At 32.7% G+C, this 25,775-nt stretch overlaps 4 protein-coding genes across 5 annotated transcripts; 2 read left to right on the forward strand and 2 right to left on the reverse strand.

Moving 5' to 3' along the window:
* Nucleotides 1-1,321: 1,321 nt before the first annotated feature.
* Nucleotides 1,322-4,854, reverse strand: LOC135131383 (microfibril-associated glycoprotein 4-like). Its single transcript, XM_064059063.1, has 3 exons — nt 4,376-4,854; nt 1,608-1,841; nt 1,322-1,551 (listed from the first exon to the last, which is right to left on the reverse strand). Exons 1-3 carry the CDS (start codon nt 4,815-4,817, stop codon nt 1,388-1,390), a joined length of 840 nt encoding a protein of 279 aa, XP_063915133.1. The 5' UTR covers nt 4,818-4,854; the 3' UTR covers nt 1,322-1,387.
* A 165-nt stretch (nt 4,855-5,019) lies between these two features.
* On the reverse strand, nt 5,020-11,904 carry LOC135131473 (microfibril-associated glycoprotein 4-like). Its single transcript, XM_064059246.1, has 4 exons — nt 11,836-11,904; nt 11,345-11,786; nt 5,237-5,470; nt 5,020-5,186 (listed from the first exon to the last, which is right to left on the reverse strand). Exons 1-4 carry the CDS (start codon nt 11,902-11,904, stop codon nt 5,020-5,022), a joined length of 912 nt encoding a protein of 303 aa, XP_063915316.1.
* Nucleotides 11,905-16,438: 4,534 nt separating this feature from the next.
* On the forward strand, nt 16,439-19,492 carry LOC135131361 (fibrinogen alpha chain-like). 2 transcript variants are annotated; one of them, XM_064059038.1, is made up of 5 exons: nt 16,439-17,757; nt 17,820-18,291; nt 18,412-18,942; nt 18,995-19,225; nt 19,272-19,492. In XM_064059038.1, exons 1-5 carry the CDS (start codon nt 17,686-17,688, stop codon nt 19,421-19,423), a joined length of 1,458 nt encoding a protein of 485 aa, XP_063915108.1. In that variant the 5' UTR covers nt 16,439-17,685; the 3' UTR covers nt 19,424-19,492. The 2 variants fall into 2 exon arrangements, with proteins under 2 accessions (XP_063915108.1, XP_063915107.1); XM_064059037.1 differs by having other exon boundaries at nt 17,820-18,942.
* A 972-nt stretch (nt 19,493-20,464) lies between these two features.
* On the forward strand, nt 20,465-23,931 carry LOC135131474 (uncharacterized protein DDB_G0290685-like). Its single transcript, XM_064059247.1, has 4 exons — nt 20,465-20,578; nt 20,630-23,453; nt 23,502-23,726; nt 23,774-23,931. The coding sequence occupies exons 1-4, from the start codon at nt 20,465-20,467 to the stop codon at nt 23,929-23,931; spliced, it is 3,321 nt and encodes a 1,106-aa protein (XP_063915317.1).
* Nucleotides 23,932-25,775: the final 1,844 nt, after the last annotated feature.

Below are 25,775 nucleotides of genomic sequence, written 5' to 3' on the forward strand. Positions count from 1 at the left end.
AAGGCGAAAAATCGGAAAATCGAAAATTTAAAAAATCGAAAAATTGAAAAATCGCACAATGGTGAAATTGAAAAATGGTAGACATGAAAAATCGAAACATCGAGAAATCAAGAAGGCGAAATTCCGAAACATGGAAAAGTCGGTAAATCGAGAAATGGGAATATTAAAAAAAAAGAAATATCTATAAGTCAAAAGTTGAAAAATCCAAAAATGGGAAAATCGAAAGATCGAAATACCCAAAAATAGAAAAAGAAAAGCCAAAAATCCAAAAATTTAAACATCGAAAAATTAAAAAATCGTAAACCTGAAACAGAGTAATTGAAAAATTGAATAATCGAGAAATCGGAAGAGAGAAAAATTAAAAATCAAAAAACTGAAAAATTCCAAAACTGGAATATCAAAAAATTAAGATATCTAAACATGAAATACGAGAAATTTAGACATTAAAAAGCTGAAAAATCGAAATATCGAAAAGTCAAAACTTCGAAAAATTAAGAAAACGAAAAATTGTTTCATTGACAAAATTAATTATCGAAAATTGAAAAACACCAAAAATTGAAAATATGAAATATTGTAAAATCCCAAATTTAAAATACCGAAAAATTCAGCAATCGAAACTTGAAAAATCGTGAAATCAAAAAATTCGAAATTTCGCAAAACTGATTAATCGAGATCTCAAAATATCGAAACTTTAGAAACCACAAAAATTGAAAAATTATATAAAGAAAGAATGGAAAAATTGAAACATCGGAAAATTAAAAATAGAGAAACTGAAAAACTCCAGAATGGAGAAATTGAAAAATCGAAAAATTTAAAAATCAAAAAATCTCAAAACTGAAATATCGAAAAATTCAGAAATAGAAACTTGAAAACCCACCCATCCCCTCTTCGTTTAAGTGATAACTCTTAATACTGTTTTTTCAGCTATAATTTTTTCAATTTTACAAATTTTCAATGTTACACTTTTTCATTATTCGATTTTCAGTTTCCCAAATTTTAATTAATATAATAATTGAAAAATGAAAAAGTTCTAAATCCATAAAATTGAAAAAGTAAACAATTTTCTGAAAAACCTAAAAGAAAAAAAAACGAAAAAAAAAATCTAAAAAGTGGAAATTCACATTTTTCGGAGAAGTTTATCATTTATCCAGTAAACTTTTGTTAAAATTGTAACTGTTGTTAAACAGTGAACATATAAAATGAACACCCTGTATATCGATTAGTGGTTTTTGTGAAACAATTTCATAACACCGTGTTGCGCATCTCTCTCAAACATGACCTTTTAACATCACCTTTGATAAAATTATTTTGACTCTAACCCTTCACACTTGACAAAATTTCCAAAACTTTATTCGTATCTTACAATGCTACAACACAAGAAAAAAAATTATTCTCGAGGTCGCACCATCATTCGAACTTGTTTCAAACTGTAGAAGTACCCATGAAACGTATTCCACTGTATGTTGTGGTTATCCTCCGACAGAAGTCCCTCGTGGACGTACACACCGGTGAGATGGCTGAAGTAGCAATTGCTGTACCACCATGCCCCTTCTACACAACACAACAACTAAATAACCACCAAAAAACCCCTTGTTTCAAAAACTCACTATTATAGGCAGCGCAGTTATACTCCACCCTCGTGTCCTGATCCTTATCCGCCGTAGTAAATTTCATATTAACGTGTCCAGAGAACGAATCCCCAGCATCCCCATACGACTCCCCAAGACCCTTGACGGCATAACCTTCAGTTTCGTTCCCAATCACGAAATGATTATAATGTTGATACGCTTTCTTGATATCCCAGTCGACCAGCTCGAACAGCAACTCGCTGCTTTTGCTATCTAGTTATCAAACAGAAAAAAAATTGGTCTAAAGAGTTTAGACAGTACTTCCCTCGCTGTTGGAAACTTGACGACTGCATGCCTATTGTGTTTTTTTTCTCATTACATTTTTGTAGTGGGAATTTAAAAAAAAATTGCGATGACGTCATCAACATTTTTGCAAGGATACGTATATCAGTTGGGATAGATGTAGTGTAATACTAAGAATAAAATTATTATATTCTCAAATTTTCGGGAAAATGAATTGGGTCGTTTTGAATATTGATTTGTAATAATCAATAAAATAACGAAACAATTTACTAACGTATACGTATCAGAGGCAACTGAAAATCGTGTATGTATAAACATTCTTAATTTAAGATGACAGGCGTAACAGCATACGTGAGAGTCAAACAGAGAAACTGTAAACAAAACGACCATCGGTTTTATTGCTTCGACTTCCGCTTATTATATAAAACATTGGGTTTTATTTTAATTCTTGACGGTGAAATTCACAATTGGTTGATTATAAACATTTCACATTCGCGGAACCAAGTGAGCGCATAAAACAAATGCAGGTCTGTAATGTTAAAGTCGATGTAAATAAGCGTGCTACCCTTATATTTCAACCGAGTTTTTCCTTTAACAAATTTTGTGTCTACCAAATTGGGTTGGTTGGGGTGTAATACTAATAATAAGTGTTGCCTTTAATTTAATCAATAAAATAAATTGACTTCATTAATTTTTTTGAACCACCTCTTAAGAAAATCTAAAAAATATGAATGGAATGATAAATCACAAGTACAAACTCATCATATTTTTTGCATTTTAGATAGGATTTATTCAGCAAAATTTAAGGGTGACGTCATCAATTTTTTTAGGAGGGATGAACAAATACATTTTGAACAAAAGTTTACCATGCTTATAATAACTTTAAAATATTCCCAAGATTTCAAAGCATTCGGTTTTCTAATTCCTGATTAAATCGATAAAATAAATTCACGCCTTCATTAATTTTTTTGAGTCACCCTGCATATGCAAATCCAAAAATATGATTGGAATGATAAACCACAAGTACAGACTCATCATATTTTGTACATTTTAGATACGATTTATTCGGCAAACTTTTGAGCTGACGTCATCAGTTTTTTGTAGAAGATAACCAAATATATTTTGACTAAAAATTTATTATGCTCTTTATAACCTTAAAACATCTGCAAGATTTCAAAGCATTCGGTTTTGTAGTTTCTGATTAAATCAATAAAATAAATTTACGCATTCATTAATTTTTTTGAGTCACCCTGTATATGCAAATCGAAAAAATTTGAATGGAATGATAAATCACAAGAAGAGACTCACCATATTTTGTACATTTTAGATAGGATTTTTTCAGCAAAATTTTGTGGTGACGTCATAAATTTTTTAGGGGGGACGACCAAATACGTTTTGATCAAAAATTTACCATGCTTATGATAATTTTAAAATATCTTCAAGATTTCGAAGCATTCGGTTTTGTAGTTCCTGCGTAAATCAGTAAAATAAATTTACGCTTTCATTTATTTTCTTGAATCACCCTGTATATGCAAATCCAAAAAATATGAATGGAGTGATAGATCACAAGTACAGACTGATCATATTTTGTACATTTTAGATATGATTTATTCGGCAAATTTTCGAGCTGACGTCATCAAGTTTTTGGAGGGGATAAGCAAATATATTTTGACTAAACATTTATTATGCTCTTTATAACCTTAAAACATCTGCAAGATGTCAGAGCATTCCGTTTTGTAGTTCCTGATTAAATCAATAAAATATATTTACGCATTCATTAATTTTTTTGAGTCACCTGTATATGCAAATCCAAAAAATATGAATGGAGTGATAGATCACAAGTACAGACTCATCATATTTTGTACATTTTAGATATGATTTATTCCACAAACTTTTGAGCTGACGTCATCAAGTTTTTGGAGGGGATAAGCAAATATTTTTTGACTAAAAATTTATTATTCTCTTTATAGCCTTAAAACATCTGCAACATTTCAAAGCATTCTGGTTAGCAGATTAAAAATTAAATTTCAAAATGTTGTTTTATAATTTTGATTTTTTTTCCAAAAATCTGGACGTTTCGGGTGAAAAGTCGATTCAGAGTTGTAAACTACATGTGTAGGACTATGTTATTTTATACAATTGAAAACCCATTTACTATGTACAATTTTGAAGTGACCTCATCGCATTGGTGGTGGGGATGATTAGACAAATTTTGGTTAGCGTTTTACCATCTACATGATATTCTTAATATAAGTACAAAACTTCACAACAATCGGTCGAGTACTTTCGGAGATTATCTGTCTAATAAAAATCCGGGACAACAGACGGACAGACGGACAGACGGACAGACGGACGGAAATGGGAGACCTATTTCTTCGTCTTCTAGGGGTCATGAAAGATCGAGAAAACGTAAAAGTAGAGAGTCGGCCGACGGACTCGATTACAATACTTCCTTTGCTTACGCTCGGGAAGTAAAAATCACAAAAGGAATCATTTCCACTCACTTGTTAATTGATGCAGGTGATCCAGGCCCAACCAGAACTCTCCCGAAAGGTCGCCAAACCCTTCCTTGTAGTCGGTCCAGTTCCGGTAAAAATTTTCCGAGCCGTCGAACCGGTTGAGGACGTAGGTCCAGCCACCCCCTCGGGTCGTCAAGTCGCACCAGACCCAAAAGGGCTCGGGGGAGTACACCGGTTTGATCCGGTACAACCCGGAACCTTTGTACTCCCGTCGCAGGACTTCCTGACAGTCTTGGGGCAGTAGGATCTTGTAATCTTGGTAGTTTTGACTTTGTGGGTCGTTTTTGTCGGATTGGAGGAGTTTTTTAATTTCGCTAAGCTGTGTTTCGTAGTGGTGGAGCTTTTCTTCTACTTGGGTCTCCCAGGCACTCTTGCTGGTTGAAGTAGTGAAGAGTAAGCACACTAAGAGGAGTGGATTTAGATACATTTTGGTCAAGGTTGAATGTGATACTGGATAATTTTTAAATTATTTAAACTTTGTTATCAGTGTTATTATTATTTAATTCGTTTACTACGAACTAGTGCTTATCTTCACGACAGTCCACGAATCAATAAAATAAAAATATTGAACGTTTTTCATAATTTTTATTGGCGAAATTACAAAGTGATAAATTTTCAAAGATTTTTTTTTAATCCTTTGGTCTGACCATCATCCGCACTTGTTTCAAACTGTAGTCGTACCCATGAAACGTATTCCAGGTGATTTTATTGACATTTTTGCCTGTTGAAGGTTTTACGTGGACGTATTCACCAGTTAGATGACTGTAGTAACAACTGTTGTACCACCATGCCCCTTCTACAAACCACCACATTAAAAAAAATCACTGAAATTAGTCAAAAACTCACTATTGAAAACTGCACAGTTGTACTCCTTTCTGATATCCTGGTCCCTGTCTGCCGTAGTAAATTTCATTTTAAGGTGTCCTGTTAAAGAATCTCCTGCGGTTCCTTCAAAGGTTCCCAGCGATTTGAGAGCGTACCCCTCCTCTTCACTCCCAATTACGAAATTATTATACTTGGCGTACACCTTCTTCATATCCCAGTCCACAAGCTCGAAAAGCACCTCACAGTTTCGACTATCTGTTAACCCAAAATGTGTTGTACAAAAAATCGAAGCCGGATTTGAGTTCTAGAACTAGAAATCTACAAGAAAATATATTTAGTTGAGTTTCGAAAATGTCAAAATTTTTGCGAAATTATGTTCTTCGGTCGAGTGGGAGGGAAAACTAATAATAGAAGCCGAAAATGATTTCTGGATATGTCAAAAATGCCAAAAACAGTCTTATCTTATATAATTTTAAGCCCCGCCCACCCACCCTCTGTTTTCTTAGAGAGTATGTTATTGACCAAAGTCAATCTTATCTTAGCAAGTACTAGCCCCACCCACCCACCCATTTCTCATTCTAATGACAAATTTCATTTCTGGTCAGTTTAAGGTCATTCATTTCATTCAGATTGCAGAAAATCAATCTCTGAAAAGGAGATAGGGTGGGTGGGCGGGGCTAATTATATTCTTCGGTCGAGTGGGAGGGAAAACTAAAAATAGAAGCCGAAAATGATTTCTGGATATGTAAAAATGCCAAAAACAGTCTTATGTTATATAATTTTAAGCCCCGCCCACCCACCCTCTGTTTTCTTAGAGAGTATGTTATTGGCCAAAGTCAATCTTATCTTAGCAAGTACTAGCCCCACCCACCCACCCATTTCTCATTCTAATGACAAATTTCATTTCTGGTCAGTTTAAGGTCATTCATTTCATTCAAATTGCAGAAAATCAATCCCTGAAAAGGAGACAGGGTGGGTGGGCGGGGCTAATTATGTTCTTCGGCCGAGTGGGAGGGAAAACTAATAATAGAAGCCGAAAATGATTTCTGGATATGTCAAAAATGCCAAAAACAGTCTTATCTTATCCAATTTTAAGCTCCGCCCACCTACCATTAAAAAATTTTAATTTTAAAAAAGTTGTCTAAAAATTTTGAAAAAATTCAGGGACGTAGATCTCGATACGCTGATTCCAAAAATATAGCATGTTCATGGCCATAAAGCAACAATTTCGTAAAAATCGCTGCGAAATGCGGATTTTTGAAAATTTCAAAAATTTCGATTTTCCAACGGTCGATTCTGGAAAAACAGTTGCTGGTATCAAAAAATTAAAGCCGGATTTGAGTTCTAGAGCTAGAAATCTACAAGAAAATGTATTTAGTTGAGTTTCGCAAATGTCAAAATTTTAGCAAAATTTGAAAAATGGGGGACCATTAAAAATTTCAATTTTATAATTGAAACTTTCTTATGAAAGTTGTCTAAAAATTATGAAAAAATTCAGGGACTTATATCTCAACACGCTGATTCCAAAAATATAGCATATTGATGGACACGAAGCAACATTTTCGAAATAATTGCTGTGAATTGTGAATTTTTTAAAATTTCAAAAATTTCGATATTTCAACGGTCGATTCTGGAAAAACGATTGCAGCTATCAAAAAATCGAAGCCGGATTTGAGTTCCACAGCTAGAAATCTACAAGAAAATGTATTTAGTTTAGTTTCGAAAATGTCAAAATTTTTGCAAAATTTGAAGAATAGGGGACCATAAAAAATTTCAATTTTAAAAAAGTTGTCTAAAAATTATGAAACAATTCAGGGACGTCGATCTCGATACGCTGATTCTAAAAATATAGCATGTTGATGGTCACGAAGCAACATTTTCGAAAAACTCGCTACGAAATTCGAATTTTTAAAAATTTCAAAAATTTCGATATTTCAACGGTCGATTCTGGAAAAAGAGTTGCAGGTATCAAAAAATCGAAGCCGGATTTGAGTTCTAGAGTCAGAAATCTACAAGAACATGTATTTGGTTGAGTTTCGAAGATGTCAAAATTTTTGCGAAATGGGGGATCATTAAAAAATTTCGATTTTAAAGAAGGTGTCTAAAAATTATGAAAAAATTCTGGGACGTACATCTCGACACGCTGATTCCAAAAATACAGCATGTTGATGGTCACGAAGCAACATTTTCGAAAAAATCGCTGCGGAATGCGAATTTTTGAAAATTTAAAAAATTCCGATATTTCAACGGTCGATTCTGGAAAAACGGTTGCTGGTATCAAAAAATCGAAGCCTGATTTGAGTTCTAGAGCTAGAAATCTACAAGAAAATGTATTTAGTTGAGTTTCGAAAATGTCAAAATCGTTGCGAAATTTGAAGAATTGGGGAACATTAAAAAATTTCGATTTTAAAAAAGTTGTCTAAAAGTTATGAAAAAATTCAGGGACGTAGATCCCGGCAGGCTGATTCCAAAAATGCAGCATGTTGATGGTCATAAACCAATAATTTCGAAAAAATCGCTGCGAAATTCGATTTTTTGAAAGTTTTAGTAATTTCGATTTTTCAACGGTCGATTCTGGAAAAACGGTTGCAGGTATCAAAAAATCGAAGCCGGATTTGAATTCTAGAGCTAGAAATCTACAAGAAAATGTATTTAGTTGAGTTAGGAAAATGTCAAAATTTTTCCGAAATTTGAAGAATGGGGGACAACTAAAAAAATACAATTTTAAAGAAGTTGTCTAAAAATTATGAAAAAATTCAGGGACGTAGATCTCGACACGCTGATTCCAAAAATATAGCATGTTGATGGTCAAGAAGCAACATTTTCGAAAAAATCGCTGCGAAATGCAAATTTTTGAAAATTTCAAAAATTTCGATATTTCAACGGTCGATTCTGGAAAAACGGTTGCAGGTGTCAAAAAATTGAAGCCGGATTTGAGTTCTAGGGCTTGAAATCGACAAGAAAATATGTTTAGTTGAGTTTCGAAAATGTCAAAATTTTGCAAAACTTGAAGAATGGGGGACCATTAAAAAATTTCAATTTTAAAAAAGTTGTCTAAAAATTATTAAAAAATTCAGGGACGTAGATCTCGACACGCTGATTCCAAAAATATAGCATGTGATGGTCACGAAGCATCATTTTCGAAAAAATCGCTGAGAATTGCGAATTTTTGAAAATTTCAAAAAGTTCGATATTTCAACGGTCGATTCTGGAAAAACGGTTGCAGGTATCACAAAAATCGAAGCCGGATTTGAATTCTAGAGCTAGAAATCTACAAGAAAATATATTTAGTTGAGTTTCGAAAATGTCAAAATTTTTGCGAAATTTGAAGAAGCGGGGACCATTAAAAAATTTCAATTTTAAAAAAGTTATCTAAAAATTATGAAAAAATTCAGGGACGTAGATCTCAACACGCTGATACCAAAAATTTAGTTTGTTGATAGTCATGAAGCAACATTTTCGAAAAAATCGCTGCGAAATGCGAATTTTTGAAAATTTCAAAAATTTCGACAATTCAACGGTCGATTCTGGAAAAACGGTTGCAGGTATCAAAAATTCGAAACCGGATTTGAATTCAAGAGCTAGAAATCTACAAGAAAATGTATTTAGTTGAGTTTCGAAAATGTCAAAATTTTTGCGAAATTTGAAGAATGGGGGTCCATTAAAAAATTTCAATTTTAAAAAAGTTGTCTAAAAATTATGAAGAAATGCAGAGACTTAGATCTCGACACGCTGATTCCAAAAATATAGCATGTTGATGGTCACGAAGCAACATTTTCGAAAAAATCGCTGCGAAATGCGAATTTTTGAAAATTCAAAAATTCCGATAATTCAACGGTCGATTCTGGAAAAACGGTTGCAGGTATCAAAAAATCGAAGCCGGATTTGAGTTCTAGAGTTAGAAATCTACAAGAAAATATATTTAGTTGAGTTTCGAAAATGTCAAAATTTTTGCGAAATTTGAAGAATCCGGGACCATTAAAAAATTTCAGTTTTAAAAAAGTTGTATGAAAATAATGAAAAAATTCAGGGACGTAGATCTCGACACGCTGATTCCAGAAATATAGCATGTTGATTATCACGAGGCAACATTTTCGACAAAATCGCTGAGAAATGCGAATTTTTGAAAACTTAAAAAATTTTGATATTCAACGGTCGATTCTGGAAAAACGGTTGCAGTAAGTTATCAAAAAATCGAAGCCGGATTTGAGTTGCAGAGTTAGAGATCTATAAGAAAATGTATTTAGTTGAGTTTCGAAAATGTCAAAGTTTTTGCGAAATTTGAAGGATGGGGGACCACTAGAAAGTTTCAATTTTAAAAAAGTTGTCTAAAAATTATTAAAAAAATCAGGGACGTAGATCTCGATACGCTGATTCCAAAAATATAGCATGTTAATGGCCATAAAGCTACACTTTCGTAAAAATCGCTGCGAAATGCGGATTTTTGAAAATTTCAAAAATTTCGATTTTTCAACGGTCGATTCTGGAAAAACAGTTGCTGGTATCAAAAAATTAAAGCCGGATTTGAGTTCTAGAGCTAGAAATCTACAACAAAATGTATTTAGTTGAGTTTCGAAAATGTCAAAATTTTTGCGAAATTTGAAGAATGGGGGACCATTAAAAAATTTCAATTTTAAGAAAGTTGTCTAAAAATTATGAAAAAATTCAGGGACGTCGATCTCGACACGCTGATTCCAAAAATATAGCATGTTGATGGTCAGGAAGCAACATTTTTGAAAAAATCGCTGCGAAATTCGAATTTTTGAAAATTTCAAAAACTTCGATAGTTCAACGGTCGATTCTGGAAAAACGGTTGCAGGTATCAAAAAATCGAAGCCGAATTTGAGTTCATGAGTTAGAGATCTAAAAGAAAATGTATTAAGTTGAGTTTTGAAAATGTCAAAATTTTCTGTTTTAAAAAAGTTGTCTAAATATTATGAAAAAATTCAGGGACGTAGATCTCTACACGCTGATTCCAAAAATATAGCATGCTGATGATCACGAAGCAAGATTTTCGAAAAAATCGCTGCGAAATGCGAATTTTTGAAAATTTCAAAAATTTCGTTATTTCAACGGTCGATTCTGGAAAAACGGTTGCAGGTATCAAAAAATCGAAGCCGGATTTGAGTTCTAGAGCTAGAAACCTACAAGAAAATGTATTTAGGTGAGTTTCGAAAATGTCAAAATTTTTGCGAAATTTGAAGAATGGTGGACCATTAAAAAATTTCAATTTTAAAAAAAGTGTCTTAAAATAATGAAAAAATTCAGGGACGTAGATCTCGATGCGCTGATTCCAAAAATGTAGAATGTTGATGTTCACGAAGCAACATTTTCGAAAAAATCGCTGCGAAATGCGAATTTTTAAAAATTTCAAAAATTTCGATATTTCAACGTCGATTCTGGAAAAACGGTTGCAGGTATCAAAAAATCGAAACCGGATTTGAGTTCTAGAGTTAGAAATCTACAGGAAAATGTATTTAGTTGAGTTAGAAAATGTCAAAATTTTTGCGAAATTTGAAGAATGGGGGACCATTAAAAAATTTCGATTTTAAAGAAGTTGTCTTAAAATTATGAAAAAATTCAGGGACGTAGATCTCGACACGCTGATTCCAAAAATATAGCATGTTGATGGTCACGAAGCAAGCAACATTTTCAAAAAATCTCCGAGATTTACGAATTTTTGAAAATTTCAAAAATTTCGATATTTCAACGGTCGATTCTGGAAAAACGGTTGTAGGTAGCAAAAAATCGAAGCCGGATTTGAGTTCTAGATCTAGAAATCTACAAGAAAATGTATTTAGTTGAGTTTCGAAAATGTCAACATTTTTGCGAAATTTGAAGAATGGGGGACCATTAAAAAATTTCAATTTTAAAAAGTTGTCTAAAAATTATGAAAAAATTCAGAGACGTAGATCTCGACACGCTGTTTCCAAAAATATAGCATGTTGATGGTCACGAAGCAACATTTTCGAAAAAATCGCTTCGAAATGAGAATTTTTGAAAATTTCTAAAATTTCGACATTTCAACCGTCGATTCTGGAAAAACTTAGCAATTTTTCCATTTTTTTTCAGAAATCGGTAGGTTTTTTTTTATAAAATAGATTACCACCATAAACAACCCTAACTTACTCGTCAAGTGGTGCAAATGCTCAAGCCCTACCCAAAACTCCGTCGACAGATACCCGAATCCGTCCCTGTAGTCCGTCCAATTCCGGTAAAAACTCTCCGACCCATCGAATCGGTTGAAAATGTAGGTCCAGCCGCCCCCCTTCGTCGTCAAGTCGCACCAAACCCAGAACTCCTTCGGGGAGTACATGGGCTTAATTTTGTACATCCCGGAAGTCTTGTAGCCTCTCCCTAGAACGTCCTTGCAGTCCTCGGGGGTCAAAATGCTGTGCTCCACTTCTTTCTCCACCAACGAAAGCAACTCCTTCCGGGTGGCGTGGAGTTGGTTCTTCAGTTCGCTGATCTGGGCGTCGTAGAATTTTAGTTTTTCTTTGAGCCCTGATACGCACACGTTGTTGGAGTTTTGCTGGGTCGGGGGACGCTGGGTCGTGGAGACCACCCAGAACTGAAAGTTGGTGGGTTTAGGTTTTTGGGTGTGGCATTATGGAACTTACGTCGGAATTTTGCGCCATGGCGACGCTGATGAGAAGTGTCAAAAGCGGAATGAGTGTGTTGGAAGACATTGTTTGAGTGGTTTTAGTGTTTCGATGATTATGTTATATTGGTGTATAGTAAGTAAATATGGGTTATTATCTAGGGTCAACATTGGTGAGAGCGATGGGGCTCCAAATTTAGATGTTCACAAATATTTGTCGCTCTGATTTGGTGGCTTCCTCCAATCTTATTTTAAAATATGTAAATTCAAAAATTAATTTTCCCTTAATTAAAGCATTGTTAAACATCGTCTATAATAATAAATTTGTAATGTAAACTGTGGATGATATTTAATTATTAAAATTTGTAATGCCATTCATCATTATTCGTTCAGTGATTTTAAAAATCATCCATCAATTTTTCAATTAAAATATTATTTTAGAAAAAGTTACAACAATTGGATGGCATCATCTCCAATAATATTTAAATTTTATTAAATAAAACACACCTGTACTTGTGGTTTATGAATCCGCCTTGCGTTTTCAGCCAAAACTTCCAGATTTTTGGAAAAAAAATCAAAATAATATAACATTTGGTTTATTAATTTAATCCGGATTTATTTACCTTTGACCATTTTTTTCACCTATTTTATAATTTTTTGATCACAATTTTTCGTCTTTAAATTTTTTCATTTTTCAATATTAAAGTTTTCAATTTTTGATTTTTCGATTTTTTAATTTTTGATTCAGTTAATTTTGAAAAATGAAAAATGAAAAAATTGGAAAATCGAAAAAATTCGCTTTTTCATTCCCTCTACTGTTTCAATGTTTCTTTAGATTTTACAATTTTTCAAATTTTCGATCTTCACAAAAATCAAAAATCGAAAAATTGGAAACCCGAGAATTGAATAATGGAAAAATTCAATACTATGAAACTGAAAAAACAAAAATGTAAAAATAAAGAAAATAAAAACCCCAATAATTGAAAAATGGAAAAACTCTAAAATCGTAAAACTGAAAAAGTGAAAAATTTTTTAAATTATTATTGTGAATGAAAAATTGAAAAATGTAAAAATGAAAAAAAACACAAAAAATAAAATATCTAATAATTGAAAAGGCCAAAAATTGAAAATTTTCACATTGAAAAAAGAAAAATTATAAAATCAAAAAAATGAAAAACCGAAAAAACCTGAAATTGGAAAAACGGAAAACTAAAAAAATTTAAAATGAATACTCGAAAAGTTGCATGTCGTAAAAAACGAAACAAACGAAACAAAAAAAATAAAAAAATAAAAAATTTCAAATGAAAAAATTGATTAAACGAAAAATTGAATACATGGAAGTTTAGAAAAAAAAAAAACTGTAAAAAAAAAGAAAATAAAACCGAATCGAAAAATTGCATATCGAAAATTTAAAGAAATGAAAAACTGAAGAATCGGAAATCTAAAAAATAAAAAATCGAAAAATTGAAACTTCAAGTAAATGAAAAAGTTTTAAAGTCCAATAATAACTGAAACATCCAAAAACTCTAAAATGGTAAAATGGAAAAGCGAAAAATTTAAAAAATTATTGTCATTGTGATTACATATTTAAAAGGAAAACTAGAAGAATTGGAAATCAAAAATTGAAGAAATGAAAAATTGGAAAATTTAAAAATGAAAAAAACCAAAAATAAAAAATCTAAAAATTGAAAAACCAAAAATTTTAAATTTTCACATCGAAAAAAGAAAAATCATAAAATCAGAAAATTGAAAAACCGAAAAATTGATAAAATAAAGAACATCAGAAACAGAAACGAAAAGCCGCAAATCGAAAAACTGAAGAAATGAAAAAATGGAAAACTGAAAAATTGAAAACTCCTGAAATTGGAAAATAGGTAGAAATTTAAAAACAAAAACAAAAAAAAAGAAACAAAAATGAAAAATCCAAAATTTGAATAAACGAAAAATTCAATACTATGAAATTGAAAAAACAAAAATGTAAAAATAAAGAAAATAAAAACTCCAATAATTGAAAAATGGAAAAACTAAAATGCTAAAATTGAAAAACTGAAAAATTTTTGCAATTATTATTGTAAAGGAAAAATTGAAAAGTCTAAAAATAAAAAAAAAACAAAACATTAAAAATCTAATAATTGAAGAAACCAAAAATTGAAAATTTTTACATTAAAAAAAGTAAAATTATAAAATCAAAAAACTGAAAAACCGAACACTCCTGAAATTGGAAAAATGGAAAACTGAAAAATTATAATATAAAAACTAAACAAAACTGTAAAAAGAAAGAAAATAAAAATTTCCCAAATTTTTTTCTAGTTTTCAGATTTTTCAAAGTTTGCATTTTGTTCTTTTTCGTTTTATCATTTCTGATTGTTCAGATTTACAATTTTGCATTTTCCATTTTTTTATTTCGAAAGTTGAAAAATCGTAATATTGAAATATCGAAAAATTGTAAACCGAAAGACCAAAAAGTCAGAAATATTTGAAAAATCTAAGAACTGAAGAAACGGAAAATTGAAACACTGAAAAACCATAAATTGTGAAACTTAAAAATCGAAGTGAAAAATTTTAAAAATTATAATTATTACATATTCAAAATAAAAAACAGAAAAAACAAAAATCAAAAATTCAAGAAACAAAAATTGAAAAATCTAAAAATGGAAAAGACGAAATATAAAAAATCCAGAAATTGAAAAACCGAAAAATTGAAAAAAAAAAATAAAAACCGAATCAAAAAACTGCAAATCGAAAAACTGACGAAATGGAAAATTGAAAACTCCTGAAACTGGGAAATCGGAAAAATGAAAAATTTAAAAATGGAAACTCGAAAAAAAAAACAAAAATAAAAAACTGAAAAATTGGAAATCAAGAAATTGATTAAACAAAAAATTCCAAAGTAAAAAATAAAAAATCGAAAAATTGAAAAATTTTAAAATGAAAAAATCCAAAAATAAAAATCCTAAGAATTGTAAAACAAAAAATTGGAAATTTTCACATTGAAAAGAGAAAAATCAAAATCAAATAATTGAAAAACTGAAAAATTGATAAAATAAAGAAAATAAAAACACCAAAAAAAGGAACAAAAATGAAAAATCGAAAAATTGGAAATTCAAAAATTGAATAAACGAAAAATTCAATAGTATGAAATTGAAAAAACAAAAATGTAAAAATAAAGAAAATAAAAACTCCAATAATTGAAAAATGGATAAACTCTAAAATGATAAAATCGAAAAAGTGGAAAATTTTTAAAATTATTATTGTGAATGAATAATTGAAAAAGCTAAAAATGAAAAAAAAACAAAAAATAAAAAATGTAATATTTGAAAAAACCATAAATTGAAAATTTTCACATCGAAGGAAGAAAAATTATAAAATCAGAAAAATGAAAAACCGAAAACTCTTGAAATTGGAAAAACGGAAAACTGAAAAATTTAAAAATAAAAACACGAAAAATTCAATACTATGACTCTGAAAAAACAAAAATGTGAAATACAGAAAATAAAAACTCCAATAATTGAAAAATGGAAAAACTCGAAAGTGGTAAAATTGAAAAAGTGAAAAACTTTTTAACTATTATTGTGAACGAAAAATTGAAAAATGTAAAAATGAAAAAAAACAAAAAATAAAAAATTTGATAATTGAAAAAATCAAAAATTGAAAATGTTCACATTGAAAAGAGAAAAATTATAAAATCAAAAAATTGAAAAACCAAAAATTTCTGAAATTGATAAAACGGAAAACTGAAAAATTTAACAATAATGACAAGAAAGAAAAGAAACACAAAAATGAAAAATTGAAAAATTGGAAACTCAGAAATTGAATAAACGAAAACCTCAATACTATGAAAATGAAAAAACAAAAATGTAAAAATAAAGACAATAAAAACTCCAATAATTGAAAAATGGATAAACTCTAAAATGATAAAATCGAAAAAGTGGAAAATTTTTAAAATTATTATTGTGAATGAATAATTGAAAAAGATAAAAATGAAAAAAAAAAACAAAAAATAAATTAAAAAGCCAAAAATTGAAAATTTTCACATTGAAAAAAGAAAAATTATAAAATCAGAAAATTGGAATACCGAAAACTCCTGAAATTGGAAAAACAGAAAACTGAAAAATTTTGAAATAAAAACTCGAAAAGATAAAAACAAAATATAAAAAAATTTCAAATCAAAAAATCGTTTAAACGAGAATTGAGAAATAAACTGAAAAATAATTCCAAATTTGGAAAATTAAAAAACTGAAAAATTTAAACTTGAAAATCGAAAAATTGAAAACTCCAAAATTGAAAATTTCACATCGAAAAAAAGAAAAATTATAAAATCACATTTTTGAAAAACCGAAAAATTGAAAAATAAAGAAAGTGTAAAACCGAAAGGAAAAACTGCAAGTCGAAAAATGGAACACACGAAAAACTGAAAATTTCAAAAATAAACGCTAGAATGCAACTCATACTGTAAAATTGGAGAAACAAAAAATGAAACATACAAAAATCGAAAAATTTAAGAAACGAAAAATTCAAAAATCTGAGAATGAAAAAAAAATTAAAAATATACTAATTACTGAAAAAAAACAAGAATTGAAAATTTTTATATTGAGAAAAGAAAAATTATAAAATCAGGAAATTGAAAACCCGAAAAATTGACAAAATAAAGAAAATAAATAAACAGAAACGAAAAATTGCAAACCAAAAACTGAAGAAATGAAAAATCAAAAAATCTAAAAAATCTAAAACCCCTGAAATTGGAAAAACGGAAAACTGACAAATTTAAAAAGGAGAAACTCGAAAAGATTTCGTAGAATAGGAAAGAAAAAAATTAAAAATTAGAAAATTTCAAATCCAATAATAATTGATTAAACGAAAAATTGAATACACTGAAATTGAGAAAACAAAACTATAAACAGAAATAATATAAAAAGCAATAAAAAACTTGAAACTTCGAGCAAAGAAAGAGTTTTAAAATCCAATAATTGAAAAATGGAAAAATTCTAAAATTGTAAAATTAACTGAAAAATTTAAACTTGAAAACCGAAAAATTGAAAATTTTAAATTTGAAAATTCGTGAAACTGCAAATCGAAAAATGACAAAATCATCAAAAGTTGGAAAACCGGAAAACTGAAAATTTTGAAAATAACCACTAGAAGAACCGAAAAATTGAAAAAATTATAAAATCCAAACTTTGCAAAATCGAATATTTGAAAAAATAACGAAAATAAAAGAGAACGAAAAATGACACAGCAAGAATTTGAATACGTAATAAAAAATTGTAAACCCCAGAAATTCAAGCCGTAAAATTGCAAAATTTAAAACCTGAAATATCAAAAATTTGGAAAATTGAAAAATTCATTGAGGTATCCCAAAATAAAAATGACAACAAAAACATTGAGAAAAACGAAACTTTGCCCAAAACCGCCTGAAAAATGAGACCTTATCTAACTGAGCAGTTACATAATCCAGCGTTGACTCGCGTCGCGGCACATTACTCCACGACAATGGCGTGTTTCGTAGAAAAAAAAAATCCCAAATGAATAAAATTCAGGTGTGTCCAGAACATGCAAATCCATAAAAGTATGTAAATGAGAATTTTCCGCAAGCTATTCCTCGGTGATTAAAATAATAATCCGCTCGCACTGATAAACATTATCACTCTGCTTACAATCAAGTGCCATCCCACAGCTCCAAAAAAGAGAAAAAAATTAATTTTGTTTAAAGACGCAGTAATTTTCATTTAATCACAACCGAATTTCAAAAACGTCGTAAAAACCACTCATGCAAAATGTAGAAAACCATTCTTCCAACACGGAGTATAAATACTGGAAACTGACAACGAGACGAACCAGCAGTTAATTCGCGTTCTGATTTACCGCGACGATGTATTTGAGGTTAAGTTTGTTTTTGATTTTGTTTGTTCTTGGGGCGGAGGTTTCGGCCAGACACTCGAGAGTAAGTTAAGCTCGTCGGATTTGTGGTTTTTGTGTTTCGGTTAACTGATGTTGAAATTTTAGCATGTCACTAGGAGTCGATATCGAACGAGTTGGCGTGGAGTGAAGACAAGAACCACCACCCCCCCGCCGCCGCCTTTATTATTGCGAAGTTTTTTCGGTAACAGAACCCTAGCGGATTACCACCCTATCAAAAAAATCAAAGAAATTATCACCACTGTGGGTAATATGCTTCCACGATATACCCAAAACCCTACAAATCTGTCGTCGAGAATGTTCGACGAACATGACTTTCAGGCAGGTACTCCGAAGATGGAAGTACTTTCTCGAAAAAGGGTAGACGGTTCGAACGATTTGTCCAAGGCGCTACACTACGACGTTAAATTCCTTTCTGATGCACCTCCAGGCTCTGAAAAAAAAAATTCTCAAATGTTTCGTATGGCAGATAGTTTTTTGGACTATGACCCGAACGACCTTCTTAAAAGTCTTACACGATCACTAGGCAGGAAAAACGGTCGCAACGACAGAAACAACGGTAAGTCCGATAAAGACAAAAAAAGCAAAAAGCCAGATCGTCTTGGTCAAGGAAAATCGACTAAATCTCAAGACTTCGGTCGGAATCGACGTGTTGGTAACAAAAACGCTTTTTCTGCAGACAGTGCATTCAAGAGGTCTTTGCGTAACCGAAAAAGAAACAAAAAGACTTCTCCTGAAGAATCAGAAGAATCGTCTGAAGAAGTCGGAAAGAGCAAAAGAAGACACTATGACTCTGAAGAAAACGAAGACGAATCTGAAAACTTTGAAGAAGACGACGAAGACGATTGGACTTCTCGTGAAGACACGAAAAAATTTGCCAATTTGTATGCGAAAGACCCCAACATGGCGCCTTCTAAGCAATGCAACTCAAGCGACAGTGGTTCGGTTCAAGAGTACCCCAAGAATTGCCAAGAAGTCCTGAAATTAGGGCACAAGAAGTCCGGAATTTACATGATCCATCCAATTCTTTCGTATAAACCGTTTTTCGTTAAATGCAACCAGAAAAACATGAAAGGTGGTTGGACTTACGTGCTTAATCGGCAAGACGGCAGCCAGGACTTCAACTTGCTCTGGACGGACTACGAGACGGGATTTGGTAATCTGGCTGGGGAGTTCTGGCTGGGACTGAAAAACCTCTACTACCTTACAGGTCCACGAGACTTACAAGCAACCACCCCCAAATCACGTTTACTTGTTCACAGGGCACCAAATCAACGAAATGTTGATGATCTTCACCGACTTTGAGGACCGCACTAGGTACTCGATCTTCAAGCTTTTCAGCATCGGGGACGTGGACGAAGGGTACGCGGTCAGACTTCTGGGAAAGTACGAAGGTACTGCCACTGATGGGTTCCTGTGCAGTGGCGGTGCCAAGTTCAGTACCCTGGACGTGGACCAAGACAACAGCGGGGACCATTGTGCCCTACAGCACTGTTAGTACTCGATCTCGAAATGTTGAAATTTGAACCTATTTTTCAGCTGCTGGATGGTGGTTCAATGACTGCTGCAACGTCATACTCACCGGAATTTACAACAATTACACAGAAGACCAGATTTCGACCTGGCTGCAGCAGTACGGATCGCCCAATAACCTAATGAGGGTCAAAATGTTGGTCAGACCAGCCGCCTGAATTATTTTGTTAGTAAAGCGTTTTTGACAAACATGAATAAAGTGTTTCATCAAGTCTGTGTTGATCGACATTTTTTTACATTTCGGATTTGATTTAACTGCGTCAATCAATAAGGTGACAATATTCCAATCAAAATCAAATAATAAACAAATAAAAACACAATAACAATTTCGTTTCATTGCAACAATCGTTTTATCGTTCGTACAGAAAGTATCTAAATGGGCTGCAAATAATTGTACAATAAGATACAAATTGATAGAAACTACGACCATAAACTCGGTTTTAATGTAATTTTTGATTGTTCTTTACGAAAAGGTCCAATCTTTTATGTTACAAGACAAACATGATTTAATATAAATAATAAGATTGTAAACTCAGCCGATGAGTTTTTATTGCTAATAATGTTGTAATTACTTGCGTGGGTGCGGTAAATGCGACATTATAAAATAAAACGCTTCTTCATCAAAAAATTGCAACGATTGGCCACGGTAACAATTTTATATCAAAAAAAGACGTTTCAGTTTTTTGGAGAAGTGATATTACGTTATTTGTAATTATTGTAATAATGGTGGGATTGTGGAATTTAAAAATAATTTCCTTGGGGACTTGACGTTGATTGTTAGTAGGTATATAAAGAATAAATAATTGTTGTGCGAAAATGGTCATAAAAAATTATGAAAAAACATCACTTTTGCCATAAATTGTCCCAATGATAACGCCAAAGTCATAAGTCCTGTGTTCAGCGCACCTTAGTACTTAACTTGCGCACTGAATCTTCAAAACCATACCACACCAAGTCTCTATTAAAAAATACAAAAAAGCAAAATTGCAACTTTTGACGTTAATTTTGTTGCTAACAATCGCAAAATAAACACCCATTGTGATTACTACGACCAATCTAGCTCTCTTTATGGCCCATTTAGCGTATAATTGTCTTAAATTTTAACAATCTTCGATGATGGTGCCTGTAAAAAGCACAGATTGTTATATTTCTTATTTCACGATGAATCAATTCAGAATTGTCGTAAAACTCATTCATCCATGCCGCTCAAGGCTATAAATACTGCACACGCTCCGGACGTCGCTATTTTGTGTCTGAAAATCGAAATGCGTTGGAAAGTGCTGTCAGATTGTCTGCTTATTCTCGTAGTCTGCGTAAGTAGGACCAGTATTTTGCTCTATGAAAAACTGTGGTTGTATTTTTAGCTTTGTGTGGACTGCAAACGCCGTAAGGTAGCTGGTCGGATGTGGAGTCCCATTGTGGAAAAAAACGAAGAGATTCTAAAACCGATTAAGAGTTTTTATGGAGATTCGCACCTTTTTAACCTCCCTACGGTTCAATATTCACACAGTTTTGAATTTCCTAGTGCCAAAGTGACGCAGAAGAGACAACAGACTTTTTCTTTTGACAAGTCCAGTATAGGGAGTATTGGTAAAGTATTTGGGCTGCCTAAAGGTAAAAGTACCACGCACCACCGGACTTTCACTTACACGCAACCTAGTTTCGGGAGTAGTGGAAGTTTATTTGATGGTAAACTATTTCCTAATGGTGCAAGTACCAAAAACACACATCGAACTTCCTACTATTCCGACTTAAGTTTAGGTAATCATAAAGTATATGACTATCAGAATGGTGCAAGTACCATGAACACAAAATACGAAGCTCCCTCTTATTCCACATCTAGTACTATTCCAGGTTCAGTTGGTGGTACAGGATATCAGTCTCCTAATAGTCAAAGTACCAGTACCATACAACTTCAAACTCCCTCTCATTCCAAATCAGACAATAGTGCACAAGGTGACTTTGGTATTAAGATAAACCTGAGCGGTCCATACAGACCAAAAAAACGTGCCACACAATATGGCAAACCCTTAAGCTATAAACGAGGATTTACCAATGGAGGTTCGAGCAAAAGACATTCACATAAGACAATAAAGAAAGCTGGAGCAGGATCCGAAAATACCAAGATATTTGGTAAATCTAAACCACCATCGAGTCGAAAAACTAGGACGAGTTGGAAGTTTATAAGAACACAAGTTTTACCGTCTAAGAGATCTATGACTACCACTAGAACCAGTACAATAGGGCTTAAAAGGTCAATGAGCGGAAAACCCGCAAAAGGTGACGATAACTCAAAGAACAATAAAGCCGAATCAGAATCAGAACTAGCCAAAAAAGAAGATGATGAAAGTTCAAAGAGTTTATCCGATGAGATGGATGGCGAAGATGACGGAAACGAAGACAATTCTGAATCAGAATCAACGAAAAAAGATCATGATGATGACAAGTCAAAGAGTGGATCCGATGAGGCGAGCGGTGAAGTTAACGAAAACGAAGACAACTCTGAATCAGAATCAACGAAAGAAGATGATGGTGGTGAAAAGTCAAAGAGTGGATCCGATAAGGTGAACGGTGAAGATGACGGAAACGAAAAGAATTCTGAATCAGAATCGACGAAAGAAGATGATGATGATGATGAAAAGTCAAAGAGTGGCTCTGATGCGGTGAAAGGTGAAGATAGCGAAAACGAAGATTCTAAATCAGAATCAACCAAAAATGATGATGAAGAATCGAAGAGTGGATCTGACGAAGGGAACAGTGAAGGCGACGAAAACGAAGATTCTAAATCTGAATCAACCAAAAATGATGATGAAGAATCGAAGAGTGGATCTGACGAAGGGAACAGTGAAGGCGACGAAAACGAAGATTCTAAATCTGAATCAACCAAAAATGATGATGAAGAATCGAAGAGTGGATCTGACGAAGGGAACAGTGAAGGCAACGAAAACGAAGATTCTAAATCTGAATCAACCGAAGATGATGAAAAGTCAAAGAGTGGATCCGATGTGGTGAACGGTGAAGAGGACGAAAACGAAGATTCTAAATCAGAATCAACCGAAGATGATGATGAAAAGTCAAAGAGTGGATCCGATGAGGCGAAAGGTGAAGACGACGAAAACGACGATTCTAAATCAGAATCAACCGAAGATGACGATGAAAAGTCAAAGAGTGGATCCGATGAGGCGAAAGGTGAAGACGACGAAAACGAAGATTCTAAATCAGAATCAACCGAAGATGACGATGAAGAATCGAAGAGTGGATCTGACGCAGTGAACAGTGAAAGCGACGAAAACGAAGACAAAAATTCTGAGTCAGATTCAACGAAAGAAGACGAAGAATCGAAGAGTGGATCCGACCAAGTGAACAATGAAGACGAAAACGAAGATTCTAAATCAGAATCAACCGAAGATGACGATGAAGAATCGAAGGGTGGATCCGACGAAATGAACAATGAAGACGAAAACGAAGATTCTAAATCAGAATCAACTGAAGATGACGATGAAGAATCGAAGGGTGGACCTGACGAAGTGAACAGTAAAGACGACGAAAACGAAGATTCTAAATCAGAATCAACCAATGAAGATGATGATGAAGAGTCAAAGAGTGGCTCCGATGACGTAAAAGGTGAAGATGACGAAAACGAAGACAATTCTGAGTCAGAATCAACCAAAGAAGAAAGTTCGATGAATGAATCCGGTCAAGCGGATGACACTTCTGACTCAGAATCAGAACAGGGTGATGAAAATTCGGAGAGTGAATTTGAAGACGGCGAAAACGAAGGTGAAGACAATAGTTCTGAGTCAAAGTCAGACGAAAAAGAAGATGAAGTTTCAGAGAGTGGATCTGAATCTGGCGAAGAAGCAGATGGTAAGCAAAATTCGAAGAATGGGAAGAACAAGGGTTCGTCTGGAACTAGTAGCCAGCGCAACACCTACTACAGTGACTGCGAGGCGGCGCAGAAGGCTGGAAACTCCAAGTCAGGAATTTTCTTCATTTCGCCACAGCACTCACAGAAACCGTTTTTGGTTAAATGCGACATGGAAACTGCCGGGGGTGGCTGGACTTACATTATAAACAGAGGTAACGCCACTCAGCCTTTTAACCTCTCATGGAAGGACTACAAGTTAGGGTTTGGGAACGTCGCAGACGAATTCTGGTTAGGTTTGGACAAAATTCACTCGTTGACAGGTACGTGTTGACGTTGACAACAACTGAGTTATTTTCGTCGATTTGTAGGTTACAAGGTCCACCAGTTGTTGGTACAACTTATCAACTGGAACAATCGACCCAGTTACGCGTTTTACAAAAAATTTAGCCTCGGAGGCCCCGATGAGGGTTACCCTATAAAAATTTTAGCCGGATATAGTGGTACCGCTGGAGACTCTTTGCACCGCAACACTGGCGTCAAATTCAGTACGACCGACCAAGATCACAGTTTGTCAAACTGCGCTAGCCAATTCGGTACTATTTTTGGTAAATTTAGACGATAAATTTAACTGGAATTTCAGGTGGAGGATGGTGGTACAAGCATTGTATAGACAATTCGCTTACTGGAGAGCTACCGAATAGGGTATTTTGGGGCGACCCCGGAAACACTTTCAAAGAGATTCAAATGTTGATCAAGCCACTACCGTTTGAATATGGAAATGAAAAATGTGTGATTTAAATGTCAATAATTGTAAGGGTGTATATTTTGAAAAAATAAAATTTGTTTAAACCCGTATCGAGTTTTATTTCTTTGACCTTTGCACAGTTGATCTTCATGTTATCGTATCACCAACATTTATAGTAGATACCATAAGGTACAATAATTGTAAACCCCGCCCCTCTGCCCCGAGTCAATGAAATGATTTCCTAAGGCGGAGCTTGTACCATAGGGAGGAGCATCGGTAATATTGCTTTTTGAATATGATTCTTACGTCTAGTATATTTAATTAACAATAGTCTAATACTATTTAGATATCCTGTTGAACAATCTTTCCAATTCTCACCAGCGATTAACCGATTTTTCTAACATTGTAATAAGATAATGACGTTGTCCTTAAGTAACAATATTAAGCGTAGTCATTAGAATAAAGTGGGGGTGGGTGGGCGGGGCTACTGTTTGCTTATAAGACTGAAGAAAAATGCAAAACTTAGCCCCGCCCAAATAATAGAATCTATGATTTTTTTTGATAAAATTTTGTTTTCATTAAATTTGAAATTTTTCGAAAAACAACTGCCGCTAGCGTTTACATTTACATAATACAAAAAATATATAAAAGTAGGCATGATAAGGTACAATTGTAAGCACCATCCTTTCTGTCCTTTTTCGTCCCTTTCGTCCTTTTTCGTCTTTTTTCGTCCTCTTTGCCCGAAAAAGGACGAAAAAAGATAATAACGACGAAAAATAACGAAAAGGACGAAAAAGACGAAAAAGGACGAAGATGACTAAAAAGACGAAAAAGGACGAAAATGACTAAAAATGACCAACAAGGACGAAAAAGACGACAAAGGACGAAAAGGACTAAACAGAACGAAATAGGACGAAAAGGACGAAAAAAGATGAAAAAGAATAATAAGGACGAGAAAGACGAAAAAGGACGAAATTTTTTAAATTTATAATCCTTTTTTAGAATTTGTGTGATGAGTTGACTTCTTTTACACCGAGAATCTACTATATCCGGAAGTATGGCATATAAATAAAATTTTTCTAGGGGTTCTATCGTATTATATGCCCAAAATTTATCGCCTCGATGAATTATTTTTATTATTACTTTTAGTAATAATGAATAATCCAAACATGAAAAAATCAAAAAAATTAAAATTGGAAAACCTAAAATTTAAAAATCGAGAAATTGAAAAATCGGATCATTGAAAAATCGAGACATCGAAAAATTGGAAAATAGAAAAGTTAAAAAAAAGATGGAAAATCGAAAACTTTAAAAATCCCGAGAAATTGAAAAATTAAAACATCAAAAACCTGAAATATCGAAAAAGTGAAGAATTGAAGAAGTGAAAAATCGAAACTTTGCGAAGAAATGGGAAAATAAAAAGAAATTACTTTAGAAATCGTAAAACTGAAAATTTAGAAACGTCAAAATTTGAAAAATTCATAAATTGAAAAATCGAAATATTTAGAAATCCTAACATTGAAGAGACTAAAAGTTGAGAAATTGTATCATTGAAACATCGGTGAAAAATTGCCAATTGGATTTTTTCATTTTAAATTTTTTTTATTTTTCAGTTTTTCGATTTTGATTTTTCAGAATTTTAGTTTGAATAAATTTGTTCATTTCATTGATAAACTGAACAACGTAAAAAAGAAAAAGCACTGAAAGATTGAAAAATTAAAAATAAAAAATCGAAAACTTAGAAAACGGTAAAACTGAAAAAAGTGGGAAATAAACAAATCGAAAAATAAAAAAAAATTGAGAAAATGAAAAAATTGCAAAACTGAAAAATTGAAAAACTGAGAAATCCAAAAGTCATAAATTGAAAAATCGGAAAATTAAATAATCGGCTAATAGA

The sequence above is a fragment of the Zophobas morio genome, unplaced genomic scaffold, assembly GCF_036711695.1.
Source record: "Zophobas morio isolate AGI-343-1 ecotype UQ-CSIRO unplaced genomic scaffold, CSIRO_AGI_Zmor_V1 ptg000020l, whole genome shotgun sequence".
NCBI lineage: Eukaryota > Metazoa > Arthropoda > Insecta > Coleoptera > Tenebrionidae > Zophobas > Zophobas morio.

Coding starts and splice junctions, on each gene's coding strand:
- LOC135131383 (XM_064059063.1), bottom strand. CDS start 4,817: ATGTATCTAAATCCACTCCTCTTAGTGTGCTTACTCTTCACTACTTCA. Junction 1,842..4,375: donor TCACCTGCATCAATTAACAA/GTGAGTGGAAAT, acceptor TTTGATAACTAG/ATAGCAAAAGCAGCGAGTTG. Junction 1,552..1,607: donor TAACTGCGCTGCCTATAATA/GTGAGTTTTTGA, acceptor TGTGTTGTGTAG/AAGGGGCATGGTGGTACAGC.
- LOC135131473 (XM_064059246.1), bottom strand. CDS start 11,904: ATGTCTTCCAACACACTCATTCCGCTTTTGACACTTCTCATCAGCGTC. Junction 11,787..11,835: donor CCATGGCGCAAAATTCCGAC/GTAAGTTCCATA, acceptor ACCAACTTTCAG/TTCTGGGTGGTCTCCACGAC. Junction 5,187..5,236: donor CAACTGTGCAGTTTTCAATA/GTGAGTTTTTGA, acceptor GGTGGTTTGTAG/AAGGGGCATGGTGGTACAAC.
- LOC135131361 (XM_064059037.1), top strand. CDS start 17,686: ATGTATTTGAGGTTAAGTTTGTTTTTGATTTTGTTTGTTCTTGGGGCG. Junction 18,943..18,994: donor AAACCTCTACTACCTTACAG/GTCCACGAGACT, acceptor ACTTGTTCACAG/GGCACCAAATCAACGAAATG. Junction 19,226..19,271: donor CCATTGTGCCCTACAGCACT/GTTAGTACTCGA, acceptor CCTATTTTTCAG/CTGCTGGATGGTGGTTCAAT.
- LOC135131474 (XM_064059247.1), top strand. CDS start 20,465: ATGCCGCTCAAGGCTATAAATACTGCACACGCTCCGGACGTCGCTATT. Junction 20,579..20,629: donor TGCTTATTCTCGTAGTCTGC/GTAAGTAGGACC, acceptor TTGTATTTTTAG/CTTTGTGTGGACTGCAAACG. Junction 23,727..23,773: donor AAACTGCGCTAGCCAATTCG/GTACTATTTTTG, acceptor CTGGAATTTCAG/GTGGAGGATGGTGGTACAAG.